Source organism: Geotrypetes seraphini, chromosome 10, assembly GCF_902459505.1.
Source record: "Geotrypetes seraphini chromosome 10, aGeoSer1.1, whole genome shotgun sequence".
NCBI classification, from domain to species: domain Eukaryota; kingdom Metazoa; phylum Chordata; class Amphibia; order Gymnophiona; family Dermophiidae; genus Geotrypetes; species Geotrypetes seraphini.
This window is the reverse complement of record NC_047093.1, coordinates 32,103,468-32,121,128: the sequence shown is the minus strand read 5'-3', so window position 1 is coordinate 32,121,128 and position 17,661 is coordinate 32,103,468. Positions and strand designations below refer to the sequence as shown.

The following is a 17,661-nucleotide window of genomic DNA, read 5'->3' as shown; positions in this document are numbered from 1 at the left end:
CTCTTTCCAGGCCACAGCAGAAAAAGCAGTGTCAGCAGCGTCCTCAAAAGTCTCAGACCGCTGCTACTCCCAAGTCAAATCTGCCTTTTTGACCATTTAATAGAGAGCATATCTTCAATCACTGTAACTCTGCCTCTTCGTCTCCCCATTGGAGGTTGTCTTCAACATTACCATCATCATTGGCAGCTGATCACCTCTGATTTCTGGGTTCTCAATATCATTCGAGAAGGCTATTCTCTTCATTTCCTTGACATTCCTCCAGATCATCCTCCTCCAAGAGAATTTCCTTCCAACCTTCTACAGTCCTCTCTTCTTCTCCAGGAAGTCGAATCTGTGCTCATTCTCAGTGCCATCAAGAAGGTTCCTTTGGACCATCAGAACATGGGGTTTTATTCCCAATATTTCCTCGTCACAAAGAAGACAGATCTTTGCCCGATATTGGACCCGAGAGCTGTCAACAAATTTCTTGTCAAGGAAAAGTTTTGGATGCTCTCTCTGACGTTGCTGTACCCCCTACTGGATCAAAACAATTGGTTATGCTCTCTGGACCTCAAGGAGGCTTACACTCACATTCCCATTCACCCAGCCTCTCACAAGTTTCAGGTGGGAAATCATCATTACCAATACAAGGTTCTGCCCTTCGGTCTCACATCATCTCCCAGAGTTTTCATCAAGTGCCTGGTAGTGGTGGCAGCAGCAGCCTTGCAAACTCACAGTTTACAAGTCTTTTCCTATTTAGATGATTGGCTCATCCAAAGATCCTTCATCTCAAGGTGTTACTATAGCGACACAACAGACTATATTGTTCCTGCAAAATTTGGGATTCGAAATCAATTTCCCCAAATCTCAGCTGCAGCGTTCTCATACTCTTCAGTTCATCGGAGCCCTCTTAGATACTGTTCAACTCAGGACGTTCCTTCCTCAACAATTTCAAGATGCTTTGATACAACTTTACAATCAAGTGTCCCTCCTTCCTTCAATCTCAGCGAGACACATGATGGTTTTCCTAGGTCACATGGCCTCTACAGTTCTCCTCTACATGACTCCTTTTGCAAGACTTCACCTATGGATCCCTCAGTGGTTGCTGGCTTCTCAGTGGTCGTAGGCTCTCGATCCACTTTCCCAGCACATTACAGTAACATCCTCTCTACGGCAATCTCTTCAGTGGTGGATGCTCTCTTCAATCTTTCCAGAGGTTTGCTTTTTCAAACGGGGCTCACCAGAAGATACTCATGATAGATTAGTCAACCTACGCTTGGGGAGCTCACCTGGATGGTCTCCATACTCAAAGTCATTAATCCGCCACAGATTGTCGCCATCACATAAATGTGTTGGAACTCAGAGCGATTTTCAATGCTCTCAAGGCTTTTCAGAATCTTCTTCAAGATCAGTTCATTCTCATTCGTACAGACAATCAAGTAGCTATGTACTAAATGAACAAGCTTGAGAAATGGGCCGCGACATGGCAAATGAGGTTTAATGTGGATAAGTGTAAGGTGATGCATGTCAGTAACAAAAATCTTATACACGAATACAGGTTGTCTGATGCGGTATTCGGAGAGACCCCCCAGGAAAGAAACCTGGGAGTACTGGTCGATGAAGCCGTCCGCGCAATGCGCGGCAGCTGCGAAAAGGGCGATCAGAATGTTAGGAATGATTTAAGAAGGGGATCACGAGCAGATCGGAGAAGGTTATGCCGCTGTACTGGGCCATGGTACGCCCCCACCTGGAATACTGCATCCAGTACTGGTTGCCGTACATGAAGGAGGATACGGTACTACTTGAAAGGGTCCAGAGAAGAGCGACTAAAATGGTTAAGGGGCTGGAGGAGTTGCTGTACAGTGAGAGATTAGAGAAACTGGGCCTCTTCTCCGTTGAAAAAAGGAGGCTGAGAGGGGACATGTTCGAAACATTCAAGATAATGAAGGGAATAGACTTAGTAGATAGAAATAGGTTGTTCACCCTCTCTAAGTTTCAAGTTTCAAGTTTGACTTTATTTGATAAATCGCTTATAACAATATCTAAGCGATGTACAGTATTAAAAACCATCAGAATGTGGCGATACATTTAATTTACAAAAGTCACTCAAAAGACAAACAGAATTGAACGAACAAGAGGGGGTGGGAAGGAGGGGGAAAAGTTACAGCGTTATTCTTTGTTAGAAATTAACATCGAGGGGAAAGCACATTGGGTAATAATGGGTTAAGATACGATAGGAAGAGTATGAGAACCTAAAAAATGATAATTCATATGTCAAACGCATCTTGGAAAAGGTATGTTTTTAGAATTTTCTTAAACACAACGAGGTCTGTTTCATTTTTAATGAAATTTGGAAGGGAGTTCCACATTGTAGGGGCTTTTACGGAAAATATGTCGTTTCGTCTTGTGCCTATGACTCTTAGCGAAGGGACTGAAAGCAATTGTGAAGAAGAGGATCTTAAAGAGCGAGAAGCTTTGTGTGGGACAATCATTTTTGTAATATATTGAGGTTCATTGAAGATCAATGTTTTGTAAACCAGGAATAAAATTTTAAAGGTGATTCGATGGGTTATAGGAAGCCAGTGTGATTTGATTAATAAGGGGGTAACATGGTCAAATTTCTTTGCATTATGAATTAATTTGACTGCTGTGTTTTGGATGATTTGGAGACGTCTATTTTCTTTTTGGGTTATGTTGATAAGGAGAGAATTACAGTAGTCTAGCTTGGAAATAATAAGAGAGTGAACTAAAATATTGAGTGATTTAGAATCCAAAAAAGTGGAGATTGAACGTAAGAGCCGTAGTCTGTAAAAGCATGATTTGACTATTTCACTGATATGGTCATGAGAAGATAGATCTACGTCGATTATTACACCTAGGATTTTTAGCTTAGATACCGATTCTAAAGGAGTGTTATCAAGTGTGAATGGTATTTTTTGGGATATGTCGCCTTTCCAAGTGAAGAGCATAGTTTTTGTTTTTTGAGTGTTTAGAGCCAATTTGTTATTTTTTAGCCAGTCTTTAATTTTTTCCAATTTATCATTGATTATCTTTATTTCTACTATGTTTTCTGGGTTGAAAGGATGCATTAGCTGAATGTCATCAGCGTAAGAAAAGGTTGTAAATCCTAGTGATTGTGACATGGTGATAAGTGGGGATAAGAAAATATTGAATAGAAGAGGAGATAGTATTGATCCTTGTGGAACTCCAAAAGATGAAGAGAAGATTTCAGAATGAGAGGGCACTCTCTAAAGTTAAAGGGGGATAGATTCCGTACAAACGTAAGGAAGTTCTTCTTCACCCAGAGAGTGGTGGAAACTGGAACTCTCTTCTGGAGGCTGTTATAGGGGAAAACAACCTCCAGGGATTCAAGATAAAGTTAGACAAGTTCCTGCTGAACCAGAACGTATGCAGGTAAAGCTAGTTTCAGTTAGGGCACTGGTCTTTGACCTAAGCGCCGCATGTGTGGACTGCTGGGCACGATGGACCACTGGTCTGACCTAGCAGTGGCAATTTCTATGTTCTTAACAGGGTCTCTTCTCCTCTGCCAAGAAGCTCAAAATAATTGGAATTGGGCAGTTCTTCACAACATTTTTCTGAAGGCTATTTACATTCAAGGAGAGAAAAATTCACTTGCAGACAAACTAAGCCGCATCCTGCAACCTCACGAATAGATGCTAAACTCAGCAGCTCTCCGTCCCAATTTTTTCTCAATGGGGAACCCCTCAAGTAGACCTTTTTGCGTCTTCCCCACAACAACAAACTGCCCCAGTTCTGTTCCAGACTCTACTCTCCTTATTGCCTGGAGGCAGATGCTTTTCTCCTGGACTAGACAAACAAGTTCCTCTATGTGTTCCCTCCATTTCCACTTATTCTCAGGACACTTGTCAAACTCAAGCAGAAGTCTGCCACCATGATTCTGATATCTCCTTGGTGGCCTATACAACCATGGTTCTCCCTTCTACTTCAACTCAGCATCAGGGAGCCAATTCTTCTGCCAATTTTTCCATCTCTTCTTATACAGAGTCAAGGTTCTCTTTTTTATCCCAATCTACAGTCTTTACATTTGACAGCTTTGTATCTCTCGGGCTGACTTCACCTGATTTTCACTTTTCTCAACCTGTCGGAGACATTTTGAATGCTTCCAGAAAACCAGCCATAAGACAATGTTAAACTCAAAAATGGACTCTGTTGAAAACAATCTTCATCATCAGGAGCCACAATCTATTCCCTTTTCTTCGATTCTGGATTATCTTTTCCATTTATCCCAATCTGGCCTCAAATCCACCTTCATTAGTGTCCATCTCAGTGCAATTACTGCTTTCATCAACCTTTAGATAGAAAACCTCTCTCTGCTCATCCTGTGGCTTCCAAATTTATGAAGGAACTATACAATGTCAAACCACCTCCAGTAGTTTGGGATCTCAGTGTTGTTCTTGCTAAACTGATGAAGCCTCCATTTGATTCAATGTCTAAGGCTTATCTCAAATATCTTACTTGGAAAGCAGTCTTTCTCATCTCTCTCACGTCTGCTCGCAGAGTCAGTGAACTAAGTTTCCAAGTTTATTAAAAATTTGTTATACCGCCTTATCAAAAATTTCAAGGTGGTTATTCAATAAAATCAAGGAGGGGACAAATTATAACAAAGAAACAACATCAGTTAAAATAACAGACAAATAAGACCAAAGGACATACTGAAATGAGTGGAAAAGTGAGAACTGCAATATAAATAAAGGAAAGAGAGAAACACAGGAAAATACAAAAGGGTAGGGTAACACCTTGTAGTCTAACTTAAGTGGGCTGAAATTAAGTTTATTTTTCAAGTTTCAAGTTTATTAGGATTTTATATACCGCCTATCAAGGTTATCTAAGCGGTTTTACAATCAGGTACTCAAGCATTTTCCCTCTCTGTCCCGGTGGGCTCACAATCTAGCTAATGTACTTTATAAAATCCTTAGAAAGACAGTCAAGCTTGGAATGCATCCTTAAAAAGGAATGTTTTACAAAAGGATTTGAATTTCTCCGTAGAGATTGTCTCTACAAGCTTTGGTAGCGGATCCACTATTTACAGTATTCCATCATGATAAGTAGTACTCTGCACTCATCCAAAATTCTTACCCAAAGTTGTTACAGAATTTCATCTCAATCAATCCAGTGTTTTTTCCTAAGCCTCATTCTCATTCTGGAGAAACTGCTTTTCATACTCTGGACTGCAAGCGTGCTTTGGCCTACTATTTGCAAAGGACTAAATCACATAAATCTTCTCCACCACTTTTTGTTTCCTTTGATCCAAACAAGTTGGGACACCCTGTTTCCAAAAGAACAATCTCCAACTTGATTGGCTGCTTGCAACTGGAAGGTCGAGTCACAACCCACAAGGTCCGAGCTAAGGCAACTTTTGTAGCTTTCCTTAGATCAACCCTTATTGAGGAAATCTGTAAAGCTGCCACTTGGTCCTCAGTTCATACATTCACTTCACATTACTGCCTGGAGTCTTTCTCCAGATGGGATGGACATTTCAGCTAGTCTGTATTACAAAATTTATTTTCCTAAAAGGCCAACCCTCCCACCATCCCATTCTGGTTAGCTTGGAGGTCACCCATACATAGTAACATAATAACATAGTAGATGACGGCAGATAAATAATAATAATAATAACTTTATTTTGTATACCGCCATACCCAGAGAGTTCTAGGCGGTTCACAGCAGTTAATAAGATTACACAAGAAATAGCCTTGGAATTTACAATTTTTTGGAGTGTACAAGTCATTGAAGTTAAACAGGAGTTTAAATTGCCATCAGTAGGAATATACAGTGAGTATACAAGAAGTATGATATAAGGAATATACGAGGAATATATAGGGAATATAGTACATGGAATATACAAGAGTGTAAAAAAATTTTTTTTTTTGTTTATTTATTTTTTGTATTTATTTATTTATTTATTTTATATATATATATATATATTTTTTGTTTATTTTTTTTTAATATATTTAGTTATTTTAATTTTTTTTTTTTTTTTTTCTCTAGGGAAAAAACATACTGGTCTGGGAGGTTAGTTGGTTTGGAGGGAACCTTGGGGGGAAGGAGGAGGTTTAAGTGTATTGAAGGGAGTAGAAGTCGCGAGTGGGAGTGTTAGAGATTCTGTCTGTGGATTCAGTCTGCCCAACCTGATTCAATTTAAATTTTTTTAATTTCTTAGCTATTTCTGGGCAAGAATACAAAGCCCTACCCGGTACGGTTCCAACTGCCGAAATCTCCGTCAAAACCTACTCCAGCCCATCTACACCCTCCCAGCCATTGAAGCCCTCTCCAGCCCATCCTCCCCCCAATGGCCATATACAGACCGTGCAAGTCTGCCAAGTACTGGCTTTAGTTCAGTATTTAATGTTATTTTCTGATTGTAGATCCTCTGTGTTCATCCCACGCTTCTTTGAACTCGGACACTGTTTTCCTCTCCACCACCTCTCTCGGGAGTGCATTCCAGGCATCCACCACCCTTTCCGTAAAATAGAATTTCCATACGTGAGAATATGCTGCCTGCTTGTCCTGGGATAAAGCACAGTTACTTACCGTAACAGGTGTTATCCAGGGACAGCAAGCAGATATTCTCATCCACCTCCCCTGGTTGGCTTCTAGCTGGCTATCTGAACTGAGGAGATGCATGCCCTACTTTGGGCAGGAAGGCATTCGCACATACGTGGTGCGGTCAGTCGCAAACTTTCTACAGTTCTTCAAGCAAAAATGCTTTTGCAGCTGTCCGCATCGGGGCTCCATAGATGATGTCACCCATACGTGAGAATATCTGCCTGCTGTCCCTGGATAACACCTGTTACGGTAAGTAACTCTGCTTTCTCTCCTTGAAGGAAAAACCCTATAATGGCAGTAGGTTATAAGAGACCCAGCTTTGGAATATTTTCATGAAGTTACTCTACCTATGGGTAAATCACGATTTAAATAGAGTCTTTCTGATTCAAACCCACCCTGACTCTAGTTGAAAATGCAGACAACCCCTGTGGATTGGTCTACAGTAGCAGAATGAGCAGTACAGTAATACTGTAGAATTCCTAGCAGAAATTCACACAGCCATACCATTAGGTCAGTCTGGAAGACTGCAAACTCAGTAAGCAGAAATTCTAGTGATAATGCAGGCACTCATATAACCAAGATCAGTGTGGTAGGATCTGCTTATCAAGCAAAATATTAACTGTAGGATACCATTTGGAAAGGCCACAGAGTTCTAGAAGTTCAGATGATGTAGCATCGGTCTCACAAATATTGGTAACTACCGTATTTTCACTCATATACCGTGCACCCGTGTAAAACGCGCATACGGGTATAGCTCGCGGGAAACTAATTTATGTAAAGAAATTTTTATATAGCGCGCACACCCGTATACTGCGCATGCCGCCCCGACTCTCCTCTGGCCGCCCAACTCTTCTTTCGCCTGCCCCGACTCTCCTTTCGCCCGCCCCGACTCTCCTCTCCCCCTTGAAGTCCTGTCCCCACCCTGAAAGCCTGATGCCCCCCCGACGTCCGATTCACCCCCCCCCGCCGGACCGCTCGCACCCCCCCCCCCCCCCCGAAGGACCGCCCGCACCCCTACCCCGTAGGACCGCTCGCACCCCCACAGCCTCCCACCCTCCCCATCATGGAGAAGCTGCCTACCGTTGTCCTGCTGCTTCCTCTGCCGGCGGTCCCACCCATTCTCTGAGCCCTGCGTCTGCGCTGCTTCCTCTTCTGGCAGTCCCGCCCTTTCTCTGACGTCAGAGAAAGGGCAGGACCGCCAGAAGAGGAAGCAGCAGGACAACGGTAGGCAGCTTCTCCATGATGGGGGGGAAGGCTGTGGGGGTGCGAGCAGTCCTTCGGGGTGGGGGTGCGAGTGCGAGCGGTCCTTCGGGGTGGGGGTGCGAGCGGTCCTGCGGGTGAATCGGACGTCGGGGGGGGGGGGGAACTATGTAAAAAAAAATTTGTACAACGCGCTCACGAATATAACGCGCATGGTTATACTCAGTTTGTAAAATCGTGTATAACGCGCGCGTTATATGCATGAAAATACGGTACTTAGGTTTAATAGCTTTTGTAGTTAGACATATGAAGTGAACTAACTAAACCTTAAGTTTATATACCGCATCATCTCCACGGAAGTAGAGCTCGGCACGGTTTACAAGAACTTAAAAATGAGAAAGAGTAGGAAAAGTTTTACATAAGTTTATAAGTTGAGTGGAAAAGTAAGGGAAAAAATAAATTACATGTTAGAGAAGGGTGCTGGAACCCCATGCTCTTCTATCCAAGAGGGTAGAGTGCAGAGGATGAAGACTACAGAAATTCTTGTACGAGGCACAGCTTGGTTTATGCTCTGTGGCTGGCAGCTTCGATTTTGATGATTACATTTTGTATTTCATCTTTTCATAGCAATAGCCATACTAAAATGGATACCCTTCTCATTATGCACAAAAATAATAGAGAATCTAGACGAGTCTTTCTGCCATCCATCTACTGTGTTACTGGGCCAGTATTAAACATACTAGGGCCCTGAAGTCGGCCAGCTGGTGCTGCTTCCTGGCCATTTTTATGTAGTATGTGTTTAACAAATGCCAGCATTCATATGATAAAGCAGTTCAATCCACTTATTGAATTAAAGATCACACAGAGAAACAAACTTCAAATGGTTTATGAAATTAATATTATTTTGTAAAATTGGATCCAAGAACATGTACAAAAATAACTATTCTGTACATAATGACCATTTTATCTCTTGGTTCAGTTTTCATGATTGACTAATACAACTGTCCAATATTCTTGGTAGTAGCTAAGATCTTAGACAACTATGGATTGTACTATTTAAACCCTACACTTGGCCTACTGTAACTGCCTTGCTCTGATTTTTGAATTTTTTTTTTTTTTAGTACTTGTACAATGTGGAATCTGAAATTGAAATATCTGACTACGATTCTGTGGATGGCAGCTCCAGTGATGCTTCATCTGAGTGGGAAGACGAAAGTGAGAGTTGGGAAACGGACAATGGATTGCCCGAGGATGACATTCCAAAAACTGATCCTTTACTTGATGAGGCTTTTATTGAAGAAGCAAAAAAGGTAGATGAAGATCAGCTTCAGGGTGCTGCAGCAATGGCCAATGTTCCTGGCCTGACAGTGGATAAAGCTGTGAAGGGTGTTTCAAAGAGTGTTAGAGACCTAAAGGAAGCCATTAAGATCCTTGAAAGCCTGAAAAACATGACAGTGGAACAGTTATTGACAGGATCCCCTACCTCCCCAACTGTTGAGCCTGAGAAGCCCACAAAGGAAAAGAGGTTTCTGGATGACATTAAGAAGCTGCAGGAGAACCTGAAAAAGACATTGGACAATGTGGCCATTGTAGAAGAGGAGAAGATGGAATCTGTGCCAGATATGGATAAGAAGGAAGAAAAAGCTGAAGTGCAGACACCAGTGAGATCTGAGTGGCCTAGTGATACACCAGTGCTTTGTCAGCCAAGTGGTGGGAAACCAGGCGTTACCTTCACCAGTGCCAAGGGTGAAGTTTTCTCTGTGCTTGAATCATCCCCAGGTAAACGTCAACTTCAGAAAGTAATAGATTGCGAGAGAAAGTTGCCTGGGGTTTTTCCCCCCCAGTTTTATTGTCTTGACATGAGATATGTTGTCTGTGTGAGAAGCAAGCTTTCTATTCTAAATAACTTTCAGCGGGAAAGTATCCTGTATGCAATGAAGGTGACCTGGGCTGGGACAATCCAGTGTAATCTTAAATGACTGTGACTGAGAGGTTTATATGATAGAATCTAGGTGTGAACTCCAAAATGCAAAGCATTTGTATGTTAGCAGGAATGTGTTCTGCAGATAAAATCAGATTTTTGTGCTGGTATCATATCTCCAAATTGAAAATGAGTCAGCAAAGCACATAGTGAAATTTAAAGTTGCTGCATTATTACATTTTTAGAACTTGGTTGGGTCTGAGAGGAATCCCACAAACTTGCCCCTTTAGGAAATGGTTGGGGGGGAATCCAATTATGGGGCTCCGCTGTTGTCCTTCCTGTCTTTAAAATAACAAGTGAGGAAACCTTGTGGAGCATAGCTCATGGAATTTCAACCCTTCTGCATTTAAATGCTTGTATGTAAGGAAGAGAGGTTGGAGGATGTATGTTTGTGTTCATGAGGATGTAGGGAGCTTGTATGTATTGTGTGTGTGATTTTCTATGTGCCTATTTGAAAGGTGCAATTCTTTAATCTGTGTATGTATGCTGCTGCTCCCACAGGAGTGTACTGTGGTATTTTTGGAGAGGGTCCTTTATCTTTCACATCCCTTATTGTGCCTAGAGCTGCCTTCCAGTGCTCCACCCCCACTGCCTTCCCACAGCCTGTTACTAGTTATAAAGGAAGCAGGCGAGGCAGGTTTAACTACAGTATCAACAAAATGATAACAGCTTTTACTTCTCTCATGTACTCTAGTCTTAATTACATGTGAACCGAGTCGAGCTCCGCTGGGAGATGACCCGATATATAAACTGAAGACTAGATTAGGTTCACTTAAAAGGGGAGAGGGAGAAATGGAAAGCAGCAGATAGGTAATACTTGTGGACATTTTTTAGGAATTTAAAAACTATCATTCTATATTCTGGACATAAATGTAACATGGTTGCCAACTATCCAGCTTTTTTTTTTTTTCCCAGGAGTCCTGAGCACACCTGGCAGGATTCTCCTAAGTAAGCTGGACACATATGTATAAAGTTTGTGGATGGCTTAATCTGGCCCTGCCTAAGACATCAGATGTTATTTAGCAATTAACATAGCAGCCAATAAGAAAACTCTTGATTCTTTTCACAACTGAATGAATAACAAAGAAAATGAAGGGATGGAAAAATTATTAAATTTCCCTGCAAATGTGTCTGTGGAGTGTGTGTATCTGTCTTGTGTCTGCACAGGGGTGTCAGTGGCGTTTGTGTTATGTAAAGTTTCTGGAGAAGAGGGTGGTTTAGGTATGTGGTTTAGTTTTGGGGTTGGGGAAGTTTGTGATTGTTGCAAGTAGAGTTGGGTATGAAGGTGATATTTTTAAGTAGGTCAGTTTGCAGGAGGTAGTTTTAGGAGTTGTGTCCTCTGCAGCTGTTAAAATTCTGAGAGCTAGGGAAGTTGCAGGGGTATATATATAGAGAGAGATGTGTCGAATGTGGAGAGGTAGTTTTTGGGCTGGGACAATTAACAGTTTAGCTTGGTTCTTTTTAAGAAGGATTGCATATGCTCAAGTGGAAAACCGTAATTCTAGATTATCCCAGGACAAGCAGGCAGCATATTCTCACTCATGGGTGACGTCACCGAAGGAGCCCCGCAGCGGACAGCCTCGAAAGCAAACTTGCTTGAAGATCTTTGAGCTTTTGAGTGCTGCACCGCGCATTCGCGCGTGCCTTCCCACCCGAACTAGGGGGCGTGTCTCCTGTGAGGATCCTCAGTTTGTTATTTTCCGCAGAGCCAAGAAGTCATTTTTTCTTCAGCTTTGCAGCACTTGCCTTCTAGTCATTGCGGCTGTTTCTTTTCTTTTAAAGTTTGGTCGCTGTGTGTGTTCTTTTATTTCTTTCTTTAAAAAAAAAAAAAATTAGTTTATTTTCCTTTCCGTCTCCTTTCGTCCGGTCGGTGAGCCTTGGGCCTAGGCCCAACCGCTCACATCGTTCGACATGGATTTTATTTTTTCTATGTCCCGGCCTCTTACCGGGTTCAAACGCTGTCGTCAGTGTAATCGGGTGATTTCTGTCACCGATCATCACTGTCATTGTTTGAAGTGTTTGGGTTCGGTTCATTCACCAGAAAATTGTCACCGTTGTTTCACCTTTACACCTAGAGTTTTCCGTCGTAGGTGTGCCCAATTTCAACAACTTTTTGATGATATGGAGCAACCTTCGGACAAGGCCTCGACCTCGGCCTCGAAGGCCTCGACTCCGTCGACGATGGGAGTTCCGGTCTCGAAGGCCTCGACCTTGGCTTCGGCTGGAGCTTCGGCCTCGACCTCGACTTCCACTCCTGCACCGGCTTCGACGCCCTTGAAGTTCTCGACGGTGCCCACTGTGAAGACGTCCTTGATGGGTAAGTCTCCTGTGTCTCTTTCAGGTGCCATACCTAAGAAGCCACCGGAGTCCTCCTTGCGCCCTCCTTCTAAACGTGCCTCCAAGATAAGGGAATACTCAGCTTCGAGGTCACCCTCTTTAGAGCGCACTGCTGCACCTATGAGATCAGATCCTTCTGTCTCGGTGCCGATGCTCGAGGACATGCTCAAGTCCATTTTGACCACTCAAGATATCCTCCATCGTGGCTCAACTGGTCCCGTCCTCGACTCTGCCTCGGATAGACCAGCCTGTGACCCAACCAGATCCTCCAGTCCTCGTGTCTCATGGCAGGTCTCGTGCATCGAAGCGGTTGTCCTCCAGTGATTCTTCACCTGAGTTGCCTCGTTCAAAGCATCGCTCTAAGCATTCGAGGCATCTTGCTTCCAAGCTTCGTCGTGAGTCCTCTGCAGTGCACTCTTCTCTGCTTCGCTCTTCCACCTCGAAGCACAGGTCTCGACAGCACTCGGCCTCGACCCGAAGTCCATCCAGGTCAAGGACTCCTCCTTCGAAGCCATCTCGCCGAGACTCTTCTCCTCCTGCTTCGACTCATTCTGTGCCTTGCACTCCGGGTGCATCTCCATTGCGGAGTCAGAAGCGTAGATATTCTATGACTCCACCTCACAGTGCAGATTCTTCTGTTACCATGCATCTTGAGTCTGAACCAGTCTCTCAATACTCTAAGGAGGCTTCCCCTTCCTACTCGGTGGCTCCAAAATCTCGTAGTCCTTCCCCAGATGAAGCCTCTGATTCCAAGTCCACTTCCTTTGCCAAGTTTGTGTTTAACATGGGACAAGCTCTCAAACTTGACCTCCAAATATACTCCTGAATATTTGGCAGATATGGAACTTTCTCATCCACCTAAAGAGTCTTTGAGATTGCCTATGACTCCAGTACTTAAACAGACTTTTATTCGTAATATGGAAACTCCTTATTCCAACACTGCTTTTCCATCTAAGCTGGAATCCCGGTATTGTATTATTCCCTGTAAGGGGTTTGAGAAATCCCAACTCTCTCATCAATCCTTGGTGGTGGAATCATCTTTGAAGAAAGCCCATTCTTCCAAGATCTATGCTGCAGTCCCTCCAGACAGGGAGGCTCGTACTATGGACAAGTTTGGTCGCCGTTTATACCAGAACTCTATGATGGCAAATCAAATTCTTAACTATAATTACATTTTCACCAATTATTTCAACCATTTCCTCAAATTGTTGCCTTCTTTTTATCCTGATGTTTCCAAGACACGTCTTTCTGAGTTCAAGCAAATCCTCAAGACTCTCTCAGTTGAGACTTTTCATGCTGCAAGCCTCATATGATGCTTTCAAATTGTCTTCCCGAGTCTCTGCTTTTGCTGTAGCCATGCGTAGGCTAGCATGGCTACGTATTGTTGACATGGATCCCAATCTCCAGGATCGTTTGGCAAACCTACCTTGTCAGGGGAATGAGTTATTTGATGACTATTGAAGCGGCCACTAAGCGTCTCTCAGACCATGAACGCTCTTTTGCTTCTCTCATTCGCCCTAAACTTAAGACTACACCAGCTAGGGCGTATAAACAGACTCCACGTCGTTACCCTCAGAAAACGACTCCTGCTTTTTCCAGACCTCCACCTCGCCATCCTCAGCAGCAGCAACATCAACAGAAGTCACAAACTCCTGCTGCTACCAAACCAGCTCAGTCTTTTTGACGTTCTCAGCTTGAGCATTCCAATCTCCCTATTTCAGAATTCTCCTCTTCCCATAAGGGGTCGCCTGTCCACTTTTTATCACCAGTGGGAGCTCATCATCTCAGATCTCTGGGTTCTCACCATCCTGCGAGAGGGATACTCTCTTCGCTTGCTTCAGGTACCTCCAGATCACCCTCCAAGAGAGTGTCCTTCCAATCTGTTGCAACTTCCCCTTCTTCTTCACGAAGCCCAGGCTCTTCTTCGCCTTCAAGCTGTCGAGGAGATTCCTCTGTCCCAACGGAACTTGGGGTTCTATTCCCGCTACTTTCTGGTTCCAAAGAAGATGGGGGATTTGCGACCTATTCTGGATGTCAGAGCTCTCACCAAATTCCTAGTCAAAGAGAAGTTCCGGATGCTCTCTTTGCCGACCTTGTATTCCCTGATGGATCAGGGAGATTGGATGTGCTCGCTGGATCTCAAGGAGGCTTATACTCATATCCCCATTCATCCAGCCTTTCGCAAGTACCTCAGATTCAAAGTGGGGGATCTTCATCTGCAGTACAGAGTTCTTCCTTTCGGCTTGGCCTCATCCCCCAGAGTGTTCACGAAATGTCTGGTGGTAGTAGCTGCTTCTCTTCGTACCCAGGGTCTTCAAGTTTTTCCATACCTGGATGACTGGCTAATCAAAGCCCCCTCTCTTTCAGGGGTTATTTCAGCAACCCAACAGACTATTATATTCCTACAAAGTCTGGGGTTCCAAATCAACTTTCCCAAGTCTCAGTTAACTCTATCTCAATCTCTCCAGTTCATCAGGGCAACTTTGAATACTGTGCACCTGAGAGCATATCTTCCACAACCATGTCAAGATATCCTCATTCGACTTTGTCATCAGGTCTCTTGTCTTTCATCCATTTCTGCACGACAAATGATGGTTCTACTCGGTCACATGGCTTCTACAGTTCATGTGACTCCTTTTGCCAGACTTCACCTTCGCATTCCTCAGTGGACCCTGGCATCTTAATGGCAACAAGCCACAGACCTGTCATCTCAACAAATTATAATAACTCCTTTGTTGCAGAAGTCTCTCCATTGGTGGATGCTCTCTTCCAATCTTTCCAGAGGTTTGCTGTTCCACAATCTCCCTCATCAGAAAGTTCTCACAACCGATTTGTCCGCCTATACATGGGGAGCCCATGTCGACGGTCTCCGTACTCAAGGACTATGGACTTTAACAGACCGTCAGTGTCACATCAATCTGTTGGAACTCAGAGTGATTTTCAATGCTCTCAAAGCTTTTCAGCATCTCCTTCACGACATGGTGGTTCTTGTTCGGACAGACAACCAAGTGGCCATGTATTATGTCAACAAACAGGGATGTACGGGATCTCACTCCCTCTGTCAGGAAGCTCTGAAGCTGTGGCATTGGGCAAATCATCACAACATCTTCCTCAGAGCTGTCTACATTCAGGGCCAACACAACTGTTTGGCGGACTTCTACAGCCTCACGAATGGACACTCAATTCTCCTACATTTCATCAAGTATTTGCCCGCTGGGGGACCCCCCAGATAGATCTTTTTGCGTCCCCCCCTCAACTTCAAATTGCCTCAGTTTTGTTCCCGCATTTACACCTCAACGTCTCAAAGCGGATGCGTTTCTCCTGGACTGAAGGGCTCAGTTCCTTTATGCCTTTCCTCCATTTCCTCTGATTCTCAGGACGCTAGTCAAACTAAAGTCAGAACACGCCACCATGATTCTGATAGCTCCTTGGTGGCCCAGACAACCGTGGTACTCCTTCTACTTCAACTCAGCACCAGGGAGCCTCTGCTTCTTCCAATTTTTCCTTCTCTGCTCACTCAGAGTCAAGGTTCCTTATTTCATCTCAATCTGCAGTCTCTACGCTTAACAGCTTGGTACCTTTCTACCTGACAGACTCTTCTCCTTTTTCTCAGTCTGTTCAAGATATTTTACTTGCTTCCAGGAAACCGTCCACTCGTCAGTGTTACAATCAAAAATGGACTAGATTTTCTGCTTGGTGTTCCACTCATCAACTGCAGCCACTGTCTTCCTCTTTGGCTTCTGTTTTGGAATATTTGCTTCATTTGTCACACTCTGGACTTCAATCTACATCTGTTCGAGTCCATCTCAGTGCTACTGCTGCCTTTCATCAACCTCTTGATGGGGAACCTCTCTCTGCACATCCTATGGTCTCCCACTTTATGAAAGGACTTTTTAATGTTCATCTTAAACTGCCTCCAGTGGTCTGGGATCTCAATGTTGTTTTGGCTCAACTGATGAAACCTCCATTTGAACCAATTGATCAAGCTCATTTCAAGTATCTCACTTGGAAAACAGTGCCTGATTGCTCTCACATCTGCTCATAAGGTCAGTGAGTTACAGGCTTTGGTTGCGGACTCGCCTTTCACAGTTTTTCATCATGGCAAAGTGGTTCTCCGTACTCACCCTAAATTCTTACCTAAAGTGGTTTCAGAATTTCACATCAATCAATCTATTTTTCTGCCAGTGTTTTTTCCAAAACCTCATTCTCATCCTGGAGAAGTGGCACTTCATACTTTGGACTGCAAACGTGCCTTGGCTTTCTACCTTCAGTGCACGCAACCGCACAGGACATCTCCTCAACTTTTCATCTCCTTTGATCCAAATAGATTGGGACGTCCTGTCTCAAAGCGAACCATCTCCAACTGGATGGCTGCTTGCATCTCTTTTTGCTATACTCAGGCTAGTCTTCCTCTGCAGAGTCGGGTCACGGGCCACAAAGTTCGAGCCATGGCGGCGTCTGTAGCTTTCCTCAGATCAACTCCTATTGAGGAAATCTGTAAGGCTGCCACTTGGTCCTCAGTTCATACATTCACCTCTCATTACTGTTTGGATACTTTATCCAGGAGGGATGGCCATTTTGGCCAATCTGTTTTGCAAAATCTTTTTTCTTAATCTGCCAACTCTCCCTTCATCCCTTTTTACTCAGCTTGGAGGTCACTCATGTGTGAGAATATGCTGCCTGCTTGTCCTGGGATAAAGCACAGTTACTTACCGTAACAGCTGTTATCCAGGGACATCAGGCAGATATTCTCACAACCCTCCCACCTCCCCTGGTTGGCTTCTTAGCTAGGTATCTGAACTGAGGATCCTCACAGGAGACGCGCCCCCTAGTTCGGGTGGGAAGGCACGCGCACATGAGCGGTGCAGCACTCGAAAGCTCAAAGATCTTCAAGCAAGTTTGCTTTCGAGGCTGTCTGCTGCGGGGCTCCGTCGGTGACGTCACCCATGTGTGAGAATATCTGCCTGCTGTCCCTGGATAACAACTGTTACGGTAAGTAATTGTGCTTTCTCTAGCAACTATATCATAAGATGACTTTCCTTTATCAGGAATGGGAGGAATTTGCTATTGGTTCGCATAGTCTTTCATATGCTTGTCCTATTTAGTTCTGAACCTCTCTTCTTGTGACTTTCTAGAGAACCATGCCTTTAAGAAGATGGAATTTCAGCCTCCAGAGGCCAAGAAGTTCTTCAGCACTGTCCGGAAAGAAATGGCATTGCTGGCCACTTCTCTACCTGATGGCATCATGGTCAAAACATTTGAAGACAGAATGGTAACCTCCCTTGGCATAGCAGGCTGCATTGTATAGCATGAAGTACTCCAATAGATTGTGTTTTCAGGGTAGAGCAAAATACACAGAGAACCCTGGTTTAGAACTCTAGATATTCTGAGAACTTTCCTGGTTTGGGAGTTCTTGAGGTCTGATCCAGAATATCCTGTGCTAACTCTTACATATCTTAGATATCTTGAGCACATTTCTCCCCCCCCCCCAATTTAGTTTGTAACATTGTTTATTGCTACTTAACCACAATTCCCTGGCAGTAGAATACATATAAAATGGTAGATTTCAAATCTTC

The 17,661-nt window shown here is 43.7% G+C and overlaps 1 protein-coding gene across 2 annotated transcripts in view; it reads left to right on the top strand.

Annotated features, from left to right (window-relative positions):
* The window catches only part of UBE2O (ubiquitin conjugating enzyme E2 O), a 145,893-nt gene that overhangs the window by 108,180 nt on the left and 20,052 nt on the right, over positions 1-17,661 (top strand). For both annotated transcript variants that reach the window (XM_033961072.1, XM_033961073.1), the window contains 2 exons: positions 8,889-9,546; positions 17,221-17,357. In XM_033961072.1, coding sequence (XP_033816963.1) covers positions 8,889-9,546; positions 17,221-17,357 — 795 coding nt within the window. The remainder of the gene's footprint in view (positions 1-8,888; positions 9,547-17,220; positions 17,358-17,661) is intronic.